Source organism: Salmo salar, chromosome ssa04 (genome assembly GCF_905237065.1).
Source record: "Salmo salar chromosome ssa04, Ssal_v3.1, whole genome shotgun sequence".
NCBI lineage: Eukaryota > Metazoa > Chordata > Actinopteri > Salmoniformes > Salmonidae > Salmo > Salmo salar.
The window spans coordinates 75,165,990-75,191,342 of NC_059445.1; the positions used below are offsets into that span (position 1 = coordinate 75,165,990).

At 43.5% G+C, this 25,353-nt stretch overlaps 1 protein-coding gene across 4 annotated transcripts in view; it reads left to right on the forward strand.

Moving 5' to 3' along the window:
* The window catches only part of jakmip2 (janus kinase and microtubule interacting protein 2), a 42,376-nt gene extending 20,477 nt beyond the window's left edge, over positions 1-21,899 (forward strand). Inside the window, exons 4-22 of one of the 4 annotated variants that reach the window (XM_014198025.2) lie at positions 1,499-1,708; positions 2,897-2,995; positions 3,541-3,687; positions 4,888-5,034; positions 6,290-6,346; positions 6,459-6,581; positions 7,094-7,222; positions 9,993-10,076; positions 13,168-13,230; positions 13,488-13,586; positions 14,786-14,887; positions 15,171-15,224; positions 15,355-15,420; positions 15,550-15,618; positions 16,271-16,348; positions 16,588-16,791; positions 18,673-18,738; positions 20,851-20,927; positions 21,378-21,656. In XM_014198025.2, coding sequence (XP_014053500.1) covers positions 1,499-1,708; positions 2,897-2,995; positions 3,541-3,687; positions 4,888-5,034; positions 6,290-6,346; positions 6,459-6,581; positions 7,094-7,222; positions 9,993-10,076; positions 13,168-13,230; positions 13,488-13,586; positions 14,786-14,887; positions 15,171-15,224; positions 15,355-15,420; positions 15,550-15,618; positions 16,271-16,348; positions 16,588-16,791; positions 18,673-18,738; positions 20,851-20,901 — 1,848 coding nt within the window. In that variant the 3' untranslated portion in view covers positions 20,902-20,927; positions 21,378-21,656. Of the gene's footprint in view, positions 1-1,498; positions 1,745-2,896; positions 2,996-3,540; positions 3,688-4,887; positions 5,035-6,289; positions 6,347-6,458; positions 6,582-7,093; positions 7,223-9,992; positions 10,077-13,167; positions 13,231-13,487; positions 13,587-14,785; positions 14,888-15,170; positions 15,225-15,354; positions 15,421-15,549; positions 15,619-16,270; positions 16,349-16,587; positions 16,792-18,672; positions 18,739-20,850; positions 20,928-21,377 lie in introns of all 4 variants that reach the window. The other 3 variants (XM_014198024.2, XM_014198022.2, XM_014198021.2) reach the window with 3 other exon arrangements.
* The last annotated feature ends 3,454 nt before the right edge of the window (positions 21,900-25,353 follow it).

Consider the following 25,353-nt stretch of genomic DNA (forward strand, 5'->3'; position numbering starts at 1 on the left):
GTCATTAAGAGTGTCCATGATTGAGTCTTTGAATGAAGGGATTGAGATAAAACTCTTCAGAGTGTTTGTTGCAGCTCGTTCCAATCGCTAGCTGCAGCGAACTGAAAAGACGAGGGACCCAGGGACGTGTGTGCTTTGGGGACCTTTAACAGAATGTGACTGGCAGAACGGGTGTTGTATGTGGAGGATGAGGGCTGCAGTAGAGATCTCAGATTGGAGGAGTGAGGCCTAAGAGGGTTTTATAAATAAGCATCAACCAGTGGGTTTTGCGACGGGTATACAGGGATGACCAGTTTACAGAGGGGTATAGAGTGCAGTGATGTATCCTATATGGAGCATTGATGGCAAATCTGATGGCCGAATGGTAAAGAACATCTAGCCGCTCGAGAGCACCCTTACCTGCCTTTTCTATATATTATGTCTCCGTAATCTAGCATGGGTAGGATGGTCACCTGAATCAGGGTTAGTTTGGCAGCTGGGGTGAAAGAGGAGCGATTACTATAGACGAAACCAAGTCTAGATTTAACTTTAGCCTGCAGCTTGGATATGTGCTGAGAGAAAGACAGTGTACCGTCTAGCCATACTCCCAAGTACTTGTATGAGGTGACTACCTCAAGCTCTAAACCCTCAGAGGTAGTAATCACACCTGTGGGGCGAGGGGCTGATTCTTCATAAGGAAAAATCAAGTCTGAAATTTCTAAGTGGAAATTACAAACTTCAGAAGCCTTTTTAAACCTCAAATACACTACAAGTTTGACATTTTCTGCATTGCATGAAGGTTCTCCTGCAACAAGGTGATCAAATTAAGATCCTACATTTGTAGCTAATTCTCATGATCCTTATCAAAGCTAGTTGGTATCGAATCAAATTTTGCCAAGGTATGACTTTGTTCCAAAGCAATCAATTAGCAAGGAGTAGCCCTTTTACCTTGGCAAAGATCAGACTCTGTCACGTTCTTTCCAGGCAGACTTTCACATGATACAATGTGATATATACTATCACGTTTCAGGGAATACCCAGATGCAGACAGTGTCAAAGTAACAAAAGTTTATTACTAGAAAAGGGGGCAGGCAAAACGACAGGTCAAGGGCAGGCAGAGGTCAATAATCCAGGGTGGTGTGATAAAGTACAGAACGGCAGGCAGGCTCAGGGTCAGGGCAGGCAGACTGGTCAAAACCAGGAAAAATAGAAAACAGGAACTAGAAAAAGACAGGAGCAAGGTGAAAAACGCTGGTAGGCTTGATGAACAAAACGAACTGGCAACAGACAAACAGAACACAGGTATAAATACACTGGGGATAATGGGGAAGATGAGTGACACCTGGAGAGGGGTGGAGACAAGCAAAAAGACAGGTGAAACAGATCAAGGTGTGACACATACAGTATGATACATCATACCTTCAAATGATACTCTTAGAACTGTGCACGTCTGTCGTTCAGTCTGTCCTGTCCGTCTCTCTGTGTCACCAAGTTTCCTGTTTCCTATTCATTCCTTCAGGTGGATGAGATCAAGTCTAAAGAGCGCACCATCTTCTCTCTGGAGAAGGAGTTGGAGAATGCCATTGGCTTGCTGCAGAAGCTGCAGATGCAGAAGGATGCCCTGGACGACCAGCTGTTCCTGGTCAAGGAGGCAGAGTGTAACCTGGGCAGCCCCAAGAGAGAGATCCCAGGACGGGCTGGGGACGGGGCAGAACACTGTGGCAGCCCGGTACGACATAGAAAGGCAGAGGGGAACTTGGAAATGGTACAAATGCAGCCTGTAGATTATAGAAATGTAATAATGAAGCCAGTCCAAAATAAATGGCTTTGAAATTAATCGGACAATTAACCCATAATGAGAGGTAAAATAGGCCTACACTAGTTTATGTACAGTATAGCCAATTGCCACACTCCAATTACCTATTGCCTACTGTATAGGCTATGAATGGAAGCAGCCTGTGTAGTTTATGCGGAAAAAGCCTGAGACAAATGACATAAACAAGTGGTCAGAAAAAATATGAAATAAGCCTAATTGTAATACCATCATCCACATGCGGAAACATGGTCTTTGCTCATTGCAGGACAATTATCAAACTGCTTTCACACAGTGTCAAACACAGTTTGGGTGTGGCCATTCTTTATATGAAGATTTTGTGACTCAGATAATATCACAATTTTAATACCAAAAATATCCAAACGTTTTTAAAGCCCCACTCCATAGTCCCCCACCAACAAAATGTTAGTAATAGGGCAAGTGCATCCCATCAGACAGTATCTTCATATGCAAATATCACTTTTTATGCTCAATCAATTACTATGATGGTAGTAATACTTTTTAAAACATGACAAAGTAGTACTAGGTAATATGTCAAATGAAAAACACAAGATAAATACTCCTATCTGCTAAAAAGTACCTGCCAATTTACTACACAATAAATCAAGCTCCTACCTGGTATTGAACGGAGAACTGAAGGGATCTGAAGGCCGTTGTATCTGAAGATGGCTGGTCAGTCAAGAAGCCTGCTGGTCAGTCAAGAAGAATGCTAGTCAGTCAAGAAGTCTGTGAGGTTTTAATACAGTCTCACATTCTGGATTAGTCATGGTCTGCTTGAAAATCACCACATGACAGAAAACTATTTGTCTTTGGCTTATTTTTCTAAAGAGATGTGTCACTGATACGTACAAATAATTACCTTATAAGTAAACTCCAGAAATAAATGTCCTATAAATTCGTATTTTCCTAACAAATCTGTCCCCAACATGTATGTCATTGAAATAATTGATATTATAAAACTACTCACAATAATGCATTTGTGTATAATTCACAATAATACATATTATTCACCCTATTGCATTTTTGTCGTATAGTGAATGTAGTGTGTCGTAACACGCCATGCGTTCTGTTTGAACAACCCAGGACATGCGCAGGAACCAGAGGCGCATGGCTGACCTCAACTCCACCATCCGCAAGCTGGAGGACCGCAACTCACTGCTGGTGGATGAGAGGAATGAACTGGTATGATCTGGTCACTCTGAATTCTCCCTACCTGGCAGAGAGCCTGGCAATGAATCACATCTTGGGTGCATTCCAAATGGCTCCCTATTTAGTTCTGACCAGGGCCCAGAGGGTGTAGGCAATAGGGTTCCATTTGGGATGCAGACTTGATCCTCTGTCACTGAAGGATAACAATCCTCCTTCATCTGGATTCATTAAACATACAATGAATGCACCCGGCAAAACACCTGTAAATAATTTACAAATACAGTACCTAGTCTAGACCCCTGCCATGTTGACACACTGGACTGAGCAGAACTCTTCATCCCTCCATCTCCCTTTGTTCCCCTTCTATTCTATCTTTATTTCCATCTATCACTCCCTGTCGCTATTTCACTCTGTCTGTCTGTCTCCTCTCTTTCCCTCTCCTCTCTCTTCCTCTCGCTCTCTCTTTTCTCTCTCTGTCTGTCTGTCTTTCTGTCTCCTCTCTCTCTCTATTTTCTCTCTCTCTTTCTCTCTTTTCTCTCTCTTTTCTCTCTCTCTCTCTCTCTCTCTCACCCTCTCAGCTGAAACGTGTGCGGGAGTCTGAGAAGCAGTGCAAGCCCATGCTGGAAAAGAACAAGGTGCTGAATAAGAGGAATGATGACCTCAGCCAGACCCTGCAGCGCATGGAAGAGAAACTCAAAGGCCTGGCCAAGGAGAACCTGGAGATGGTGAGTGGCATAGAAATAGAACTACAGACCATTGTCTTAAATTGGGAATCCCCATTCTAGTAATTATATTTCTATGGTGAGTGGAATCATTGCACAGATCTCAATACAATTAGGGCTCCAATAGTTTAGTACATTTTTTTTTTTTACCTTTATTTAACCAGGTAGGTCAGTTGAGTTCTCATTTACAACTGCGACCTGGCCAAGATAAAGCAAAGCAGTGCGACAAAAACAACAACGCAGAGTTACACATAAACAAATGTACAGTCAATAACACAAAAGAAAATAAAAATTGAAGAATCTATGTACAGTGTTTGCAAATGTAGAACAGTAGGGAGGTAGGCAATAAATAGGCCCTAGAGGCAAAAATAATTACAATTTAGCATTAATACTGGAGTGATAGATGTGCAGATGATGAATGTGCAAGTAGAGATACTGGGGTGCAAAAGAGCAAGAGGGGATGAGGTAGTTGGGTGTGCTATTTACAGATTGGCTGTATACAGGTACAGTGATCGGTAAGCTGCTCTGACAGCTGATGCTTAAAGTTAGAGAGGGAGATATAAGACTCGAGCTTCAAAGATTTTTGCAATTCGTTCCAGTCATTAGCAGCAGAGAACTGGAAGGAAAGGCGGTCAAAGGAAGTGTTGGCTTTGGGGATGACCAGTGCAATATACCTGCTGGAGTGCGCGCTACGGGTGGGTGTTGCTATTGTGACCATTGAGCTGAGATAAGGCGGGGCTTTACCTAGCAAGGACCTTATAGATGACCTGGAGCCAGTGGGTTTGGTGACGGATATGTAGTGAGGGCCAGCCAACGAGAGCATACAGGTCGCAGTGGTGGGTAGAATATGGGGCTTTGGTGATACAACGGATGGCACTTTGATAGACTACATCCAGTTTGCTGAGTAGAGTGTTGAGGGCTATTTTGTAAATGACAATAATAATAATACAAGTATGCCTCAATAGCTCAGTGTTTATGAAGACTGTCTGCAACACATTGGCTATGATTACAGTCCTTTTCAAAGTACAGTCTGCATTTGTCTTGTGGATTTAGAAGTCCATGATCTTGCAGCTTTGGCCTCAGTGCCCTAACAACCACCACAAATCTACTTTATTAATGACGAGCCCATACTGAGCGATATAGAAGGTTGTTTAACTCAACTACAACTTGTTCCACTCACAAAAGTCTTTTCTGTTTCTGTAGAAGGAGAAGATCAGCTCCCACCTGCCACTGAAGAAAGCCAACTGTAAGTCTCTGAATGATCTGGACCAGGCGCATGATGACCAGGAGATTGAGTTCCTCAAGCTGCAGGTGCTGGAGCAACAAAGCATGATCGATGAGCTGACAAGAGTGAGTTCTCCTTTTACAAATTTCAATTCCCCAATGTATCTTTTTTTTACTAAGTTTATTTTGGGATATTCAAGGTTTTATTTACAATGTAAAGAACATACAAATACATTTAGTTAAATATTACATTTTACAAATAGGCATTCACTTCTAAAATGATCCAAGGTGTTGATTTACTTACTAATCTCTGTGGAACCCAGAACCAAATCTTGTGTACACTGACCATCTAGCATTTACTTTGTGTTAACAGTCTGTCATAAGAGACAATTGACTTACTGACTAAACAAAACACAAGATAACTGGTGGACACACAGTATCTGGAGAACTGGTGGACACACAGTATCTGGAGAACTGGTGGACACACAGTATCTGGAGAACTGGTGGACACACAGTATCTGGAGAACTGGTGGACACACAGTATCTGGAGAACTGGTGGACACAGTATCTGGAGAACTGGTGGACACAGTATCTGGAGAACTGGTGGACACACAGTATCTGGAGAACTGGTGGACACACAGTATCTGGAGAACTGGTGGACACACAGTATCTGGAGAACTATTGGACACAGTATGTGGAGAACTGGTGGACACAGTATCTGGAGAACTGGTGGACACACAGTATGTGGAGAACTGGTGGACGCAGTATCTGGAGAACTGGTGGACGCAGTATCTGGAGAACTGGTGGACACAGTATCTGGAGAACTAGTGGACACACAGTATCTGGAGAACTGGTGGACACACAGTATCTGGAGAACTGGTGGACACACAGTATCTGGAGAACTGGTGGACACACAGTATGTGGAGAACTGGTGGACACACAGTATCTGGAGAACTGGTGGACACACAGTATCTGGAGAGCTGGTGGACACACAGTATCTGGAGAACTGGTGGACACACAGTATCTGGAGAACTGGTGGACACACAGTATCTGGAGAACTGGTGGACACACAGTATCTGACTCTTTTGCTCTTTGACAGATACAATTGGCTGATCTCAGGAAATGTATCCATGGTTGCTGAAGTTGTATGTTTGTTTGTTGGTAGTTCTTAAATGGAAAAGTCTAAACGGTGTCCTTGGGACATCCCAACTCTGACGTCACCCCATTGAAGTTTACATTTAAAAAGGTAAGGGTTAAGGTTAGGGTTAAGGTTAGGTAAGGGTAATGGTTAGGGTAGGGGTTAAGGTTAGGGTTTATGGTAGGGAGGTCCAAAGGATTCCTGGATAGCTCTAACTATTCTGACATGCCTGATATGTTTCAGGATAGGGAAAAACTATTGCGGAAGAAGAGGCATAAACGAAGCAACAGACCAATAAAGGTAGAGTTTTTTCTTCCCATGACAACACAATAAAAAGATCAGTACAATAATACATTCATCTGCCTTGGGAAATATCTATTTCCTCACAATCCTGTGATCTCTCTCTACACAGAGACACATTGTAGTGGACACCTTCTTTGGATACGATGAGGAATCCATGGACTCAGAGACGTCCTCCGTGGCTTCGTTTCGCATGGACCGCACTCCAGCCACTCCTGATGAAGACCTGGATGAGGTGAGACCTGTTCATTTCACAGGAAATCGACACAGCCCCTGGGTGGGGAAGGAACTTTATTTACGATAAGTGATCAATAACCTTTGCACAAGCACCAGCAGCACATCAGCATCTACTTTCCCTGAACCAATGTGTTTCTAATCTCTCTATCCATAATTCCTCTTCCTGTAAGGACAGACACTTGGAGACGAGAAGCAAGTACAGAGAGTGAACATTTAATTAATAAACAGACATGAAACAGGACAGGGCAGCATCTGGACTTGAAAAACATAACATTAATGCAGACACGGGGAAGAAACTGAGGAAGTGACAGATATAGGGGAGGCAATCAATAAGGTAATAGAGTCCAGGTGAATCCCATGAAGCGCTGATGCACGTAACGATGGTAACAGGTGTGATGGGCCGCCTGGCGCCAGAGCGCGCCAGAGAGGGGGAGCGGGAGCAGGCGTGACACTTCCTGGCTTTCCTACCAATGTCTTCTCTTTAACCCTGGGGTCTGTTCATGATCACAGGGACTGGTCAATGAGGAGTCGGAGCTGCGCTTCAGGCAGCTGACCAGAGAGTACCAGGCCTTACAGAGGGCATACGCCCTGCTGCAGGAACATCAAGGGGGCCTTCTGGACGCTGAGATAGAAGCTAAGGTACAGAGCCACTGCCATTAATGTTACCTTACATATTACTGCTATTAATGTTACCTTAAATATTACTGCCATTAATGTTAACTTAAATATCACTGCCATTAATGTTAACCTAAATATCACTGCCATTAATGTTAACTTACATATCACTACCATTAATGTTACCTTAAATATTACTGCCATTAATGTTAACGTAAATATCACTGTCATTAATGTTAACCTAAATATCACTGCCATTAATGTTAACCTAAATATCACTGCCATTAATGTTAACCTAAATATCACAGCCATTAATGTTAACTTACATATCACTGCCATTAATGTTAACCTAAATATCACTGCCATTAATGTTAACTTACATATCACTGCCATTAATGTTAACTTAAATATCTCTGCCATTAATGTTAACTTACATATCACTGTCATTAATGTTAACCTAAATATCACTGCCATTAATGTTAACTTACGTATCACTGCCATTAATGTTAACCTAAATATCACTGCCATTAATGTTAACTTACATATCACTGTCATTAATGTTAACTTCTCTAGGGCTGGCGGGACGAAATCGTCCCACCTACGTAACAGCCAGTGGAATTCTGTGGCGCGTTATTCAAATACCTTAGAAATGCTATTACTTCAATTTCTCAAACATATGACTATTTTACACCATTTTAAAGACAAGACTCTCGTTAATCTAACCACACTGTCCGATTTCAAAAAGGCTTTACAACGAAAGCAAAACATTAGATTATGTCAGCAGAGTACCCAGCCAGAAATAATCAGACACCCATTTTTCAAGCTAGCATATAATGTCACAAAAACCCAGAAGACAGCTAAATGCAGCACTAACCTTTGATGATCTTCATCAGATGACACACCTAGGACATTATGTTATACAATACATGCATGTTTTGTTCAATCAAGTTCATATTTATATCAAAAAACAGCTTTTTACATTAGCATGTGACGTTCAGAACTAGCATACCCCCGCAAACTTCCGGTGAATTTACAAAAATTTACTAAATTACTCACGATAAACGTTCACAAAAAGCATAACAATTATTTTAAGAATTATAGATACAGAACTCCTCTATGCACTCGATATGTCCGATTTTAAAATAGCTTTTCGGTGAAAGCACATTTTGCAATATTCTCAGTAGATAGCCCGGCATCACAGGGCTAGCTATTTAGACACCCAGCAAGTTTAGCACTCACCAAAGTCAGATTTACTATAAGAAAAATGTTATTACCTTTGGTGTTCTTCGTCAGAATGCACTCCCAGGACTTCTACTTCAATAACAAATGTTGGTTTGGTCCCAAATAATCCATAGTTATATCCAAACAGTGGCGTTTTGTTCGTGCGTTCAAGACACTATCCGAAAGGGTAAAGAAGGGTGACGAGCATGGCGCATTTCGTGACCAAAAAATTCTAAATATTCCATTACCGTACTTCGAAGCATGTCAACCGCTGTTTAAAATCAATTTTTATGACATTTTTCTCGTAAAAAAGCGATAATATTCCGACCGGGAATCTGCATTTAGGTAAACAGACGAAAGAAAATAAAGCACGGGGTCGACTCGGGCATGCGCCTAAGCCCATTGTTCTCTGATCGGCCACTTGCCAAAAGCGTAAATGTGTTCCAGCCTGGGGCTGCCTCGATATCATTCAGCTTTTTCCCGGGCTCTGAGAGCCTATGGGAGCCGTAGGAAGTGTCACGTTACAGCAAAGATCCTCAGTCTTCAATAAAAAGAGCCAAGATGAACAACAACTTGTCAGACAGGCCACTTCCTGTACAGAATCTTCTCAGGTTTTTACCTGCCATATGAGTTCTGTTATACTCACAGACACCATTCAAACAGTTTTAGAAACTTTAGGGTGTTTTCTATCCAAAGCCAATAATTATATGCATATTCTAGTTACTGGGCAGGAGTAGTAACCAGATTAAATCGGGTACGTTTTTTATCCGGCCGTGTCAATACTGCCCCCTACCTCCAACAGGTTAACCTAAATATCACTGCCATTAATGTTACCTTAAATATCACTGCCATTAATGTTACCTTAAATATCACTGCCATTAATGTTAACTTAAATATCACTGTCATTAATGTTACCTGTGTAGGCTGTCATTGTAAATAAGAATTTGTTCTTAACTAACTTGCCTAGTTAAATAAAGGCTAAATTAAATATATATTTTTTACATAAATATCACTGCCATTAATATTCAGTTAAATATCAGTGCAGTTAAAGCTGGAATGTGTTCTTGGTGAAACTGCCTCGTCCGGTTGTGATATTACAACAACAAAGTAGTTACTTCAAACAGCGAACACTGTTTTTCCCCTCAGACATAATTGCACGAGGGACAGAACAGCAGACTATCTACTGCAGATTATTATTTTACCACGATGCTGGATGCTCCTCTCCTCCGTTTCATCAACAAAACAAAGACAATACAAAATGAGCTGGGGTGAACAGTGGCGCTGTTTCACCTCATGCTGATATACGCTTTAATGTTCAGTAAAATATCACCCACATAAGATTGTATTTTGCCATCATCTGGGACAATAGGGATGGGGTCATGCCAGATTGGTTTCTGTATTCAGTAAAATGCTGATAAGACTGCATATGCATTCTAGACTAAGTGTAGAAAATATTAAGAACATATACCCCAGTACAACTACAGCACTGCTCATGCGTTCTAAAACAACACCAACCAGTCACATTGAGCTGTATCCAGTGGATGATGTTAATGTGGATAATGTTGTGTCCCAGGCTCAGGAGCAGCTACATGCAGACATTCTCAGGTACAAGGCCAAGATAGAAGACCTGGAGAAGGAGCTCGCCCACAAAGGACAGGTAAATGACATTACCCCCAATACAGACCAATGGCATTACCCCCAATACAGATCAATGACATTACCCCCAATACAGACCATTGACATTACCCCCAATACAGATCAATGACATTACCCCCAATACAGACCAATGACATTACCCCCAATACAGACCAATGACATTACCCCCAATACAGACCAATGACATTACCCCCAATACAGATCAATGACATTAACCCCAATACAGACCAATGACATTACCCCAATACAGATCAATGACATTACCCCCAATACAGACCAATGACATTACCCCAATACAGATCAATGACATTACCCCCAATACAGATCAATGACATTACCCCCAATACAGGGCTCTGTTGGTCAGCGTAGATCACGATAAAGGGAAACGGCTGCCATTTCGGATGGGTCCTACGACATAGAGAAAGGCTATACACAATGTCCCAGTTGCATGGACGGCTTGAACTGCACGTGACCTTAGTTATTATGCAATTATTTACCTACTACGGGTACCAAATGTAACAGGGCTGTGAAAAAAAGAGTGTTGGACTGTTTAATAGTGATTCGTCTTGGTGACCAAGAGGAAATGTCAATGAATAGTATTGATTCGGTTGCCCCACAACAGACAATAACAATTTTGAATAGGGTTGTGATTGACACTACTATTTCATACACTGTTGGTCAGATCAGTTAACAAACTGAAATGCTCTCCATAATGGGATAGCTACACTGAGTGTACAAAACATTAGGAACACCTGCTCTTTCAATGACATAGACTGACCAGGTGAATCCAGGTGAAAGCTGTAATCCCTTATTGATGTCACTTGTTAAATGTAGATGAAAGGGAGGAGACGGGGAGGAGACAGGGTAAATAAGGGTTTTTAAGCCTTCAGACAATAGAGACATGGATTGTGTATGTGTGCCATTCAGAGACTGAATGGTCAAGACAAAATACACTGCTCAAAAAAATAAAGGGAACACTTAAACAACACAATGTAACTCCAAGTCAATCACACTTCTGTGAAATCAAACTGTCCACTTAGAAAGCAACACTGATTGACAATACATTTCACATGCTGTTGTGCAAATGGAATAGACAACAGGTGGAAATTATAGGCAATTAGCAAGACACCCCCAATAAAGGAGTGGTTCTGCAGGTGGGGACCACAGACCACTTCTCAGTTCCTATGCTTCCTGGCTGATGTTTTGGTCACTTTTGAATGCTGGCGGTGCTTTCACTCTAGTGGTAGCATGAGACGGAGTCTACAACAAACACAAGTGGCTCAGGTAGTGCAGCTCATCCAGGATGGCACATCAATACGAGCTGTGGCAAGAAGGTTTGCTGTGTCTGTCAGCGTAGTGTCCAGAGCATAGAGGCGCTACCAGGAGACAGGCCAGTACATCAGGAGACGTGGAGGAGGCCGTAGGAGGGCAACAACCCAGCAGCAGGACTGCTACCTCCGCCTTTGTGCAAGGAGGAGCAGGAGAAGCACTGCCAGAGCCCTGCAAAATGACCTACAGCAGGCCACAAATGTGCATGTGTCTGCTCAAACGGTCTGAAACAGACTCCATGAGGGTGGTATGAGGGCCCGACGTCCACAGGTGGGGGTTGTGCTTACAGCCCAACACCGTGCAGGACGTTTGGCATTTGCCAGAGAACACCAAGATTGGCAAATTTGCCACTGGCTCCCTGTGCTCTTCACAGATGAAAGCAGGTTCACACTGAGCACGTGACAGACGTGACAGAGTCTGGAGACACCGTGGAGAACGTTCTGCTGCCTGCAACATTCTCCAGCATGACCGGTTTGGTGGTGGGTCAGTCATGGTGTGGGGTGGAATTTCTTTGGGGGGCCGCACAGCCCTCCATGTGCTCGCCAGAGGTAGCCTGACTGCCATTAGGTACCGAGATGAGATCCTCAGACCCCTTGTGAGACCATATGCTGGTGCGGTTAGCCCTGGGTTCCTCCTAATGCAAGACAATGCTAGACCTCATGTGGCTGGAGTGTGTCAGCAGTTCCTGCAAGAGGAAGGCATTGATGCTATGGACTGGCCCGCCCGTTCCCCAGACCTGAATCCAATTGAGCACATCATGTCTCGCTCCATCCACCAACGCCACGTTGCACCACAGACTGTCCAGGAGTTGGCGGATGCTTTAGTCCAGGTCTGGGAGGAGATCCCTCAGGAGACCATCCGCCACCTCATCAGGAGCATGCCAAGGCGTTGTAGGGAGGTCATACAGGCACGTGGAGGCCACACACACTACTGAGCCTCATTTTGACTTGTTTTAATGACATTACATCAAAGTTGGATCAGCCTGTAGTGTGGTTTTCCACTTTAATTTTGAGTGTGACTCCAAATCCAGACCTCCATGGGTTGATAAATTGGATTTCCATTGATTATTTTTGTGTGATTTTGTTGTCAGCACATTCAACTATGTAAAGAAAAAAGTATTTAATAAGATTATTTTTTTCATTCAGATCTAGGATGTGTTGTTTAAGTGTTCCCTTTATTTTTTTGAGCAGTATATTTAAGTGCCTTTGAACTGGGTATGGTAGTAGGTCCCAGGCACACCGGTTTGTGTCAAGAACTGCAACGTTGCACAGTTTCCTGTGTGTACCAAGGATGGTCCACCACCCAAAGGGCATTCAGCCAACTTGACACAACTGTGGGAAGCATTAGACTCAACATGGGCCAGCATTCCTGTGGAACGCTTTTGACACCTTGTATAGTCCATGCCCTGACGAATTGAGGCTGTTCTGAGGGCGAAAGGGTGGGGGTGCAACTCAATATTAGGAAGGTGTTCCTAATGTTTTGTACACTCAGTATTGCATTACAGTAAAAATATCAACCTACTAGAAAAAAACGTATCGATATTGATCTACTGGAGCATATATACATTATATAATGTTATAATATATTGTTATTATATATAGATGTTAGATATTTCATAAGACAAGCCTCATCAGTGCGTTGTAACCAGAGAAATAGACTGGTAAACTCATTGGTAAACTCATTGGTACACTCAGTCTAATTCCATGGTTATAAGTAACAGAAGACAATGTTTCCCTCATTGAAACTGGGTTCTCCTCTGGCAGGACTCCAAGTGGGTAGAGGAGAAACAGCTGTTCTTCAGGAGGAATCAGGAGCTGCTGGAAAAGGTCTGTCCTTCTATGATATCATTGATATTATAATAGTATTGCATTTACACCATTCATCATCACATGGAAGCACTTTACTTTCTGCAGTAAAGTCAACTCACCTCACCCTCCACTAATGTCCACTTCCGAGAAGGGTGATGCATGGTAGCCATTTTGGATCTGAACATTCACTATGCACCACTTGATATTGCAGAGGTATGGAAGTCCATGCAACTGGCAGGCTCTGACCTTCATGCTATCCATCTGGTCTTCTGCAGGTGGAGAAGTTAGATGCAAAATGTGGTCGACAGCAACAGGAGCTGCAAGACTCCAAGGACCAGAATGAGCTCCTGGAATTCAGAATACTGGAACTAGAGGTGGGCCTGGTTATGACAGGTTAATGAAGCATACTGTACATTTGAATGGAATCACAGCTGTTTACTTAAATAAAATTGTGTAAGATCAGTGGTGGACTAGATAAATAAATATAATGGGTTTGTAATATTCCCATCAATAGATGTTTTACTAAATTGATAACAACAGAGACGTACAGATCATACACTTTACTTCAGGCTTGTTTGGGGAACCTCTGTATTCAGTGTTACAGTCTCTCAGCTCAGTGTTTCTCAGCCCCAACACACTCACACACACACACACACACATACACACACACAAACACTGTGCAGGCTATTTTCTCTGTTCCGAGCACATCTAGGCCCAGGCCGTGCGGAGCATGATAATTCCTGCCCCAAGACCTACAGCCCAGCCCAGCACTGCTTGCTGCTTCTGCCAACATGCTAATCAATTGCAGTTTTTTTCATGGCCAGGCTGAGACAGGCTCAGAACACAGGGCTTTGTGCATTCTGTGCTGCAGTGCAGATACTGCAATAAGCCCCCAAAAGGATGGTGCTTCCATCTACTGGATAAAGAATAGAACAACAGAAAATATCCCTGCACTGAATCCCTCCACATTCTTCTTTGTCCAATCATAAAAATATATATACAGTACCAGTCAAACGTGTGGACACACCAACTCATTCCAGGATTTTTCTTTATTTTTGCTATTGTCTATATTGTAAAATAATAGTGAAGACATCAAAACTATGAAATAACACATATGGAATTATGTAGTAACCAAAAAAGTATTAACCAATTCAAATCATGTTATTTTTTAGATTCTTCAAAGTAGCCACCCTTTGCCTTGATGACAGCTTTGTACACTCTTGGCATTCTGTCAAACAGCTTCATGAGGAATGCTTTTCCAACAGTCTTGAAGGAGTTCCCACATATGCTGAGCATTTGTTTGCTTCTTTTCAAAATAAAGAAAAACCCTTGAATGAGTAGGTGTGTCCAAACTTTTAACTGGTACCGTATATGTTTTATTGTCACATACACAGGATAGGTGCAGGGAAATGTGTTGTTTTACAGGGCCAGTCATAGTACTAAGGCGCCCCTGGAGCAAATTAGGGTTAAGTGCCTTGCCGAAGGGCACATCGACAGATTTTTCACCTCGTCGGTTCCATCCTTTTAACCAATGCTTTTAACTGATGAAATAAATGTAATTTTCCTCCTGTAGGAGCGTGAGCGAAAGTCCCCTCCGTTTAATCATCTCCGCATGCATCCGTTCTCCGAGGGTGTCAGCGCCCTACAGATCTACTGCATGAAGGAAGGAGTGAAGGTATAACCCATCTCAATAATATCTGATAGCGTTGTAACATTTTACATTTTAGTCATTTAGCAGACGCTCTTATCCAGAGCTACCTACAGTTAGTGCATTCATCTTAAGATAGCTAGGTGAGACAACAACACATCACAATCGTATCAAGTACATTTTTCCTCAGAAAAGTATTTTTTTCACCAAAGCCAGTTCTTTTTTTTTTATAACACGTGATATTTTGTCTTCCTGCTAAACAATGTCAGGCGAAATAGGATGCTGATTGTTTATTTCAATCCTTTCCCAGGATGTCTGTGTACCTGACCTGATCAAGCTCCTAGACATTCTGGGTGATAATGGGGTAAGTCTGTTGGAAAGGGCTCTATAATATGTTGTTACTGATGTTTTGCCAATGTTTTCTAATCACTCCTTCTTTGCCAAATTATTAAAAATCAACATTGTTTTATCTTATTTTTATTTTATTTATTCAGAATTTGCGAAATGAGGAGCAAGTGGCCATTATTCAAGCTAGCACTGTCCTCTCTCTTGCTGAAAAGGTATGCCAATCAAAACAAATATTGTTGCTTAGTTCAAAGTTACTTGTAAGCAATGTCATAGCCATTCATATAGCATTGTTACTTATCGAAGTCATTGTGGTGCATTGTGCTGTCTTTGTCTCCCCCTAGTGGATACAACAGATTGAGGGAACAGAGGCAGCTCTGCATCAGAAGATGATTGACCTGGAGCTAGAGATGGTGAGTTCCTTCTCCCTTCACATCCCTCACTCACTGTCACGTCACGCTAGCTCGGCTTGACTCGAGTCGTTTTTACTGCGTTTCATGAAATTAAAATGTCATATTGCTGCTTATATGGTTTATGGGCGGCAGGTAGCCTAGTGGTTAAGAGAGTTGGGCCAGTAACTAACTGAAAGGTCGCTGGTTTGAATCCCCGAGGCAACTAGGTGAAATATCTGCCGATGTGCCCTTGGGCAAGGCACTTGACACTAATTGCTCCTGTATGTCGCTCTGGATAAGAGCTTCTGTTCAATGACGTAAATGAAGAGTGTATGTGCACAAGATATTTACTCTCCTGTGTTCCTGGTTTCCTCCCAGTCTTGTCAATATCGCTGAGATGTTTCCACTATTCCAGGTTTGTAACTGTGACATAAGCAGGATGTATGTTGTTATCTCGCAGAAGCAGACGAGTGTGTCTCTGAATATTGCCTACAAGCCTGGCACATGTTGTGTAATATATCATGTTTGTGTGGAAGAGATGCTCAAACAACTATAAGGTGTATAGACAACACTACCTGTTGACGTGATGTTAGGGACTGTTGAGGATGGTACTGACTTCTTCAGTCACAGTATTGAGATCAAAACACTGACCAGAGAGCACTGTCCCCCACAGGAGATGTTCTGCAAGCAGAAAGGCTATCTGGAGGAGGAGCTGGACTACAGGAAGTCAGCCCTGGATCAGGCCTACACGGTAACTGTTGCATTCCCCCTCATTCAACCTCCTGCCTTTAAATACACAATTGCTTTTTTATTGGCCACAAACATGTTCCATTTCAAATGAACTTTGAACATACTGTAAGTGTAACATAGATTGTTGTGTGCAATGCATTCACCTCTCCCCTAGCCAGTACCGACTTGTAGATGATGGCTATCTACGTACATTATATTATCGTCACTTTGGCTAACTACCCCCTCAACCTCCACCCACAGCAAATCCAGGAGCTGGAGGCTACACTCTACAATGCGCTGCAGCAGGACAAGGTGATCGGGTACGGCGAGCCTCTGAGTGACATGCAGAAGGACGAGCTACGTACGTCCGTGGAGAAGCTACGCAGACAGATGCTGAGGAAGAGCAGAGAGTTCGACTGTCAGGTTCTGGCTGAGAGGATGGAGCTGCTCCACCAGGCCCATCAGGTACAATATACAGTCACACAATATATGCCATTCAGCTGACGCTTTTGTCCAAAGCCACTTACAGTGTATTCATACATGTACATTTTCATGGGTGACCCCAGTGGGAATCAAACCCACTATCCATTAAAATGTATTATGAGTACACTCCCTTTGATGACTCAACATGAGACATGACTCAACAGATGAGGACAGTCTGTTGGACTTGCAGCTGAAACTGTGTTCTCTCTGTGAGTCGCCTTGTCTGAGACTTTAGACCTGAAGCTTTGTGTTAGTGGACGCATTTCTTAGTCACACAGACAACCCAGGGTCGATACCTGTTGGTTAGACCAGAGTATTCTAATGTCTAATTCTATGGTGGTTACACCAAGGTATTCCAATGTCTAATTCTATGGTGGTTACACCAAGGTATTCTAATGTCTAATTCTATGGTGGTTACACCAAGGTATTCCAATGTCTAATTCTATGGTGGTTACACCAAGGTATTCCAATGTCTAATTCTATGGTGGTTACACCAAGGTATTCTAATGTCTAATTCTATGTTGGTTACACCAAGGTATTCTAATGTCTAATTCTATGTTGGTTACACCAAGGTATTCTAATGTCTAATTCTATGGTGGTTACACCAAGGTATTCTAATGTCTAATTCTATGGTGGTTACACCAAGGTATTCTAATGTCTAATTCTATGTTGGTTACACCAAGGTATTCTAATGTCTAATTCTATGGTGGTTACACCAAGGTATTCTAATGTCTAATTCTATGTTGGTTACACCAAGGTATTCTAATGTCTAATTTTATGGTGGTTACACCAAGGTATTCTAATGTCTAATTCTATGGTGGTTACACCAAGGTATTCTAATGTCTAATTCTATGGTGGTTACACCAAGGTATTCCAATGTCTAATTCTATGGTGGTTACACCAAGGTATTCTAATGTCTAATTCTATGGTGGTTACACCAAGGTATTCTAATGTCTAATTCTATGTTGGTTACACAAAGGTATTCTAATGTCTAATTTTATGGTGGTTACACCAAGGACAAGGCCGACAGTCACACCAGTAGAACCCTGATGGACCTGCGTAGGAGTCAACATATGGCATTCACTTAACATGAGGGATTCACACTTGTACCTACTTTGATGAAAGAAAGGTCAATAAAATGCAGTATGTTTAGAAAGAATAGAAGGATGACTTTCACAGATCCTCAGTCCTAACATCAGTTCAATACTTAGTATGCAACACTCACACCTGACATGAACTTTATATTGTTACGCTAAGCAGTTACAACATTTAACAGAATGCAGCATATGTTTACTGGAATGAACAAGAGGTTTTTCAACCAGAATTGTAATTTACTGTAACGTGGAACAAAGATGATGCAGCTGCTGCAGTTCCTAAATGCTACTGTAGAGGGCGATGTTCCATTGATTTACAGTTTACTGGCTGATCCACTCCAGGGGGTAGCAGCATCGTGTGCCAGCCTCTCACACACGCAGCTGGTGAACCCCTTACCAGGCTACTCCAAGGGCAGAGCTGTCAGCACACCTGTCTCACCCAATGGTTTTACAGAAAGCATTTCATGTTTCAATAAACCATGCCACAGGCAGATGCTCCAATGAAACCCCAAATGTATCTAAATCATTTTTACTGATACACCAAAAGTGTAATACTGATGTTTACCTGACTGTACAATACATATATGTTTTCTTAACGTTTGTTGTAAAGTTTATTTATATTTCCAGCAGTGATTCAAAAGTGTATGTAAAATATAGATTTATGGAGCATATTTGTGTTGGCTTGGCATAAAGTTAGTTCAGCTATAGCATGCAATGTTACTGTTGAATAGATGTAATATACTCACTAAGGGAACAACAATGTTTTCAGAGAATCCGAGACCTGGAGGATAAGACAGACATTCAGAGGAGACAAATTAAGGATCTGGAGGAGAAGGTAAGATAGTTTTTTACCGTCACACACGTTTTTGCTCTCTCCTCCCTGTTGGCTATAAACTGACTATGCCTGTGTCCCAAATGCCATCCTATTTCCTATCTAGTCCTATGGACCCTAGATAAAAGTAGTGCACTGTATAAGAAATAGGAACTCAGCCCCTGTGATGCTTCTGTGACCTGAAGGGGCCTGTTAAAAGATGAAATATAATGTGTTGTTATCCCTAAGGCTTTGCACTTGACTGACATTCAGTCTGTCTTCTCCTTATAGTATCCTTACAGTCAAGCATCAGGCAGACCTCTGTCTCACTGAACCCCACATCACTGACTAGTTAATGAACCAAACATAATGAGGCGTGGCCAGTAGTTCTGCTTCCATTGTTGCACGACACAGAGGGGGAGGTGCGGTTTGGTCAGGTCAGCGCATATAGTCAGGACCTCGGCCCTGTTAGAGTTAAAGTCCTGAGTGGCTCCCGAGTGGTGCAGTGGTCTCTCAGTGCTAAAGGTGTCACTACAGACCCTGGTTCGATTCCAGGTATCACAACTTGCTGTGATTGGGAGACCCATAGGGCAGCGCACAATTGGCCCAGTGTCGTTAGGGTTTGGCTGGGGTAGACTGTCATTGTGAATAAGAGTTTGTTCTTAACTGACTTGCCTAGTTAAATAAAGGTAAAATATAAAATAAATTAAAAGTTGTATATGAACCAAGTTGTACATTACATTTTACTGTAGTTCTGTAATGGCTATGCTCTGTTTGACACCATAGAGGCTAGTCATATCAGGACTAGATTTCTCTGTATTTAAATAAAGTTCAATTCATTGATTAATTGATAGTTCCCCTACCTAGTAGGACAGTGTCTTTGTAACTTTCTTAAGTATCCTCTGTTTCTGCTTGTAACTAACATGTCTTCTGTTTTTCCGACTCTCTCCTCTCTCTTTCTCTCTCGCTCTCTCTTTTTCTCTCTCTCTTCCTCTCTCTGTCTCACTCACTCTCTCTCTTCCTCTCTCTGTCTCACTCACTCGCTCTCTTCCTCTCTCTCTGTCTCACTCACTCTCTCTCTTCCTCTCTCTCTGTCTCACTCACTCCCTCTCTTCCTCTCTCTCTGTCTCACTCACTCCCTCTCTTCCTCTCTCTCTGTCTCACTCACTCCCTCTCTTCCTCTCTCTCTGTCTCACTCACTCCCTCTCTTCCTCTCTCTGTCTCACTCACTCCCTATCTTCCTCTCTCTCTGTCTCACTCACTCTCTCTCTTCCTCTCTCTCTGTCTCACTCACTCCCTCTCTTCCTCTCTCTCTTCCTCTCTCTTCCTCTCTCTCTTCCTCTCTCTCTTCCTCTCTCTGTCTCTCTCTCTGTCTCACTCACTCCCTCTCTTCCTCTCTCTCTTCCTCTCTCTCTTCCTCTCTCTCTTCCTCTCTCTTCCTCTCTCTCTGTCTCACTCACTCTCTCTCTTCCTCTCTCTCTGTCTCACTCACTCTCTCTCTTCCTCTCTCTCTCCACTCCTCTCTTCCTCTCTCTCTTCCTCTCTCTCTCCTCTCTCTTCCTCTCTCTCTTCCTCTCTCTCTTCCTCTCTCTGTCTCTCTCTCCTGTCTCTCTCTCTGTCTCACTCACTCCCTCTCTTCCTCTCTCTCTTCCTCTCTCTCTTCCTCTCTCTCTTCCTCTCTCTTCCTCTCTCTCTGTCTCACTCACTCTCTCTCTTCCTCTCTCTCTGTCTCACTCACTCCCTCTCTTCCTCTCTCTCTTCCTCTCTCTCTTCCTCTCTCTTCCTCTCTCTTCCTCTCTCTCTTCCTCTCTCTCTTCCTCTCTCTGTCTCTCTCTCTGTCTCACTCACTCCCTCTCTTCCTCTCTCTTTCCTCTCTCTCTTCCTCTCTCTCTTCCTCTCTCTTCCTCTCTCTCTGTCTCACTCACTCTCTCTCTTCCTCTCTCTCTGTCTCACTCACTCCCTCTCTTCCTCTCTCTCTTCCTCTCTCTCTTCCTCTCTCTCTTCCTCTCTCTCTTCCTCTCTCTTCCTCTCTCTTCCTCTCTCTCTCCTCTCTCTCTTCCTCTCTCTTCCCTCTCTCTTCCTCTCTCTCTTCCTCTCTCTCTTCCTCTCTCTTCCTCTCTCTGTCTCTGTCTGTAGTTTTTGTTTCTGTTCTTATTCTTTTCTCTTGCCTTTATCCTTTGGCCTTGATGTCTGTGACATCTCCTGCAGCAGAGGTGAGTCTGGCCTGGTCAATAAACTCAAGAAAATGTTCTCATCTTCCTCTCTGCACTCATCTGTTTCCCCTGTTGTTCTTCATCTCCCTAGCGACCATCGGGACCTGTGATAGTCATGAGTGAAATCGTCTTTGTAGTGTAGCCAACGTGTCTTTCCACAGTTTTGATTCATGAAGTTCCATTGTTTAGGGAATCATGCTATATGTAACTAATACTTTTCCTTTCCATTGAAGCCAACCCATTTTTCCTTCACAGTTATGAAGAAGAGCATTATTTAGTGCTAACCTTTGTCAGACTGGGACGTTGTGTTCTTGGCATGTAAGCTTTGTTTGGTCTGCCGGCTGCTCGGCCACTTCGTCCTCCGTATGGATAATGCTGTAATGTACACACAACCATTGTTGGATTGATCTCATACTCTTCTATCGCTGTCTCTTTCTTCTCTGTTTGCAGACAGCGTGGAAACCTGGAGATTGTGTTTGTGACTGCCGTGGGTTTTATTTTGGGGAGAAGAGAGTCGACTTTGTGACTCATATTGTAACAGTGAGTGGAAATGGAACTGTTGTGTGTCGGACATGGCTGGGAATTCACACCTGTTTGATTTGGGACCTCACTCTGGGGATATACATAATGTATGCTGCACTGCACTGGACTGATCCTTGGACCATGGAACTTCTCTCAACTCAGTGGGATAACTGGAACAGAACCCTCAGTCGGAAAACACACACACACACGTGTAAACAGTCATATAACTGTACACACTGATACAAACATACTGGAAACACACACACTCATGCACACATACACACATCAACCCACTTTTAAAGACATAAAGGAAACCAAAGTCTAGGAGATCTTATCTCTGCCATGCAGGGGAACGCTACACCATCCATCTACTCCAAGACTACACCCTGACGACATAACGACTACCCCCCGACTACCCCCCCGACTACCCCCAGACTACCCCCGAATACCCCCCCGACAACCCCCAGACTACCCCCCCGACAACCCCCAGTCTACCCCCGAATACCCCCCGACAACCCCCAGACTACCCCCCGACAACCCCCAGACTATCCCCCCGACTAGCCCCAGACTACCCCCCCGACTACCCCCCAGACTACCCCCCCGAATACCCCCAGACTACCCCCCGACAACCCCCAGACTATCCCCCGACTAGCCCCAGACTACCCCCCCGACTACCCCCAGACTACCCCCCGACTAGCCCGAGACTACCCCCAACTACCCCCAAGACTACCCCCCGACAACCCCCAGACTACCCGCCCGACAACCCCCAGACTACCCCCCCGACTAGCCCCAGACTACCCCCCGACTACCCCTAGACTACCCCCCGACTACCCCCAGACTACCCCCAAATACCCCCCGACTACCCCCAGACCCACCCCCCCGACTACCCCCCCAGAGTACCCCCGACTAGCCCCAGACTACACCCAGACTACACACAGAAGAGGACAGGAAAGACTGCTGTAGGCTACATCAACAGGCCTCACCAGACCACAGTCCTTCCAACTCTCTCCCTCTCCTCTCTCTTATAAACCTGAACGGACGCGCTTATGTATGAATGCACCCCTTCACAGGAGTGACGAGACATGATCAGGACCTGTGAGTGTGGTGACTGACTGATCTGATGGTGACTGACTGATCTGATGGTGACTGACTGATCTGATGGTGACTGAATGACTGATCTGATGGTGACTGACTGACTGATCTGATGGTGACTGACTGATCTCATGGTGACTGACTAACTGTTCTGATGGGGATTGACTGACTGATCTGATGGTGACTGACTGACTGTTCTGATGGTGACTGTCTGATTTGATGGAGACTGACTGACTGTTCTGATGGTGACTGACGGATCTGATTGTGACTGACTGATCTGATGGTGACTGACTGTTCTGATTGTGACTGACTGTTCTGATGGTGACGGACTGACTGTTCTGATGGCGACTGACTGACTGACTGTTCTGATGTTGACTGACTGACTGTTCTGATGTTGACTGACTGACTATTCTGATGGTGACTGACTGACTGTTCTGATGGTGTCTGTCTGATCTGATGGTGACTGACTATTGTGATGGTGACTAACTGACTGTTCTGATGGTAACTGTCTGTTCTGATGGTGACTAACTGACTGTTCTGATGGTGACTGACTGTTCTGATGGTGACTAACTGACTGTTCTGATGGTGACTGTCTGTTCTGATGGTGACTAACTGACTATTCTGATGGTGACTGACTGACTGTTCTGATGGTGTCTGTCTGATCTGATGGTGACTGACTATTCTGATGGTGACTAACTGACTGTTCTGATGGTGACTGTCTGATCTGACGGTGACTGACTGTTCTGATGGTGACGGACTGACTGTTCTGATGGTGACTGTCTGTTCTGATGGTGACTAACTGACTGTTCTGATGGTGACTGACTGTTCTGATGGTGACTAACTGACTGTTCTGATGGTGACTAACTGACTGTTCTGATGGTGACGGTCTGTTCTGATGGTGACTGACTGTTCTGATGGTGACTGACTGACTGTTCTGATGGTGTCTGTCAGATCTGATGGTGACTGACTATTCTGATGGTGACTGACTGACTGTTCTGATGGTGTCTGTCTGATCTGATGGTGACTGTCTGTTCTGATAGTGACTAACTGACTGTTCTGATGGTGACTGACTGTTCTGATGGTGACTAACTGACTGTTCTGATGGTGACTAACTGACTGTTCTGATGGTGACTAACTGACTGTTCTGATGGTGACTGTCTGATCTGATGGTGACTAACTGACTGTTCTGATGGTGACTGTCTGTTCTGATGGTGACTAACTGACTGTTCTGATGGTGACTGTCTGTTCTGATGGTGACTAACTGACTGTTCTGATGGTGACTGACTGTTCTGATGGTGACTGTCTGTTCTGATGGTGACTGTCTGTTCTGATGGTGACTGACTGACTGTTCTGATGGTGACGGACTGACTGTTCTGATGGTGACTGTCTGATCTGATGGTGACTGACTATTCTGATGGTGACTGACTGACTGTTCTGATTGTGACTGACTGTTCTGATTGTGACTGACTGACTGTTCTGTGACCAGGAGACACAGTACATGGGACACCCAGGATAATGTGTCTCCTCAGGCTCAGACCAGCTGAAACAGCTCAGGTGATGGCAGAGAGAGAGAAGTACGGGAGAGAGGATCCACTATGTGCTCACACACTGACCCACCAGATCTCCTTTTCAACAGAAGACCAAGGTTTCTGTCTGTAGACTTTAACTGTCATTTTTTAAACCAGCGGACAGAATGGAATTAGGTCTCTGGTTCTACTTCCTTTCCTTTTTTAATAAACCAAAAGTCCCAGTCGATCCCCATGTACCAAGATTTCCACAGAGAAAAGACCCTCTATATGGCTGTGTAATATATAGATTTGTTGATATGTACATGTGTCTTGATGATTTCCTGTAGTCTCTTTTCTTCTTCCTGTGAATATGACCTCTTTCCCCTCTGCAGCTTGAACAGTAGAACTACTCAGCAGTTTCTAAATACTCCAACGTATGAAACTCTGTTTATTGTGGTGACAGCTGCAATGAACTTTATGTCCTCAATTGTACTGAACTTAAAATAATTGGAATATCGATATTCTCCTCCACCCTTTTTCCATTCACATTCCCTCTTTTTTGTACTCTTTCAAGATGGTCAATTATAGCCTACCAGCAGGAGTTTCATGGTTTATACTGAATGACGATTACCACTCCCTTTAAATGAACAGTAAACATTACGTCCCAGCTACCTACCTGCATCCTAAACAGCTTTGGCTGATTCTGGTCATTGTCTTCTCAGCAAAGCGATCAGGAATACTGTACCTCTTTCAGCAATGACATGCTGTTTTGCTCTACTGTATTTTACTAGCACCTCTTTCAGCACCATGGACACCACAGCGGTTGGTTTTAACCTTCCTAACCTTCCTAACCCACCACCCCCATCTGCCAACTGAAATAGGAGAAAGTTGACGAAATGTCTACCTGCTGGTTCTGCTTCTCTCCTTTCACCCTGACTATGTCCTGGTCTTGCAATATTAACTACATGTCCCTATCCAACCCCCTACCCACCCACGCTAGCTCCCCCTCCCAGCCCTATTTAGAGGCCTAGGAACCCAAAGCATCCCATTACATACCTGTACATGTCCCACTTCTCTTACATTACACTGTAGGAGAATGATTGACACTATTTTGGAGCAAACTCAGCCAACTAGCGATTGCCTTAAATGCGCTTTCCCCATCAATTTGTAAGTTATTTTTAATGATTATGTTTTTGATCAGTTAGTATGATTATGTAATGTTGTACATTTCTGTTCACCGAGGACATTGATTTGTAAATCTTTACCCTCCTGTCTTCCAACGAGAATTTAACCCCCTCCTCTTC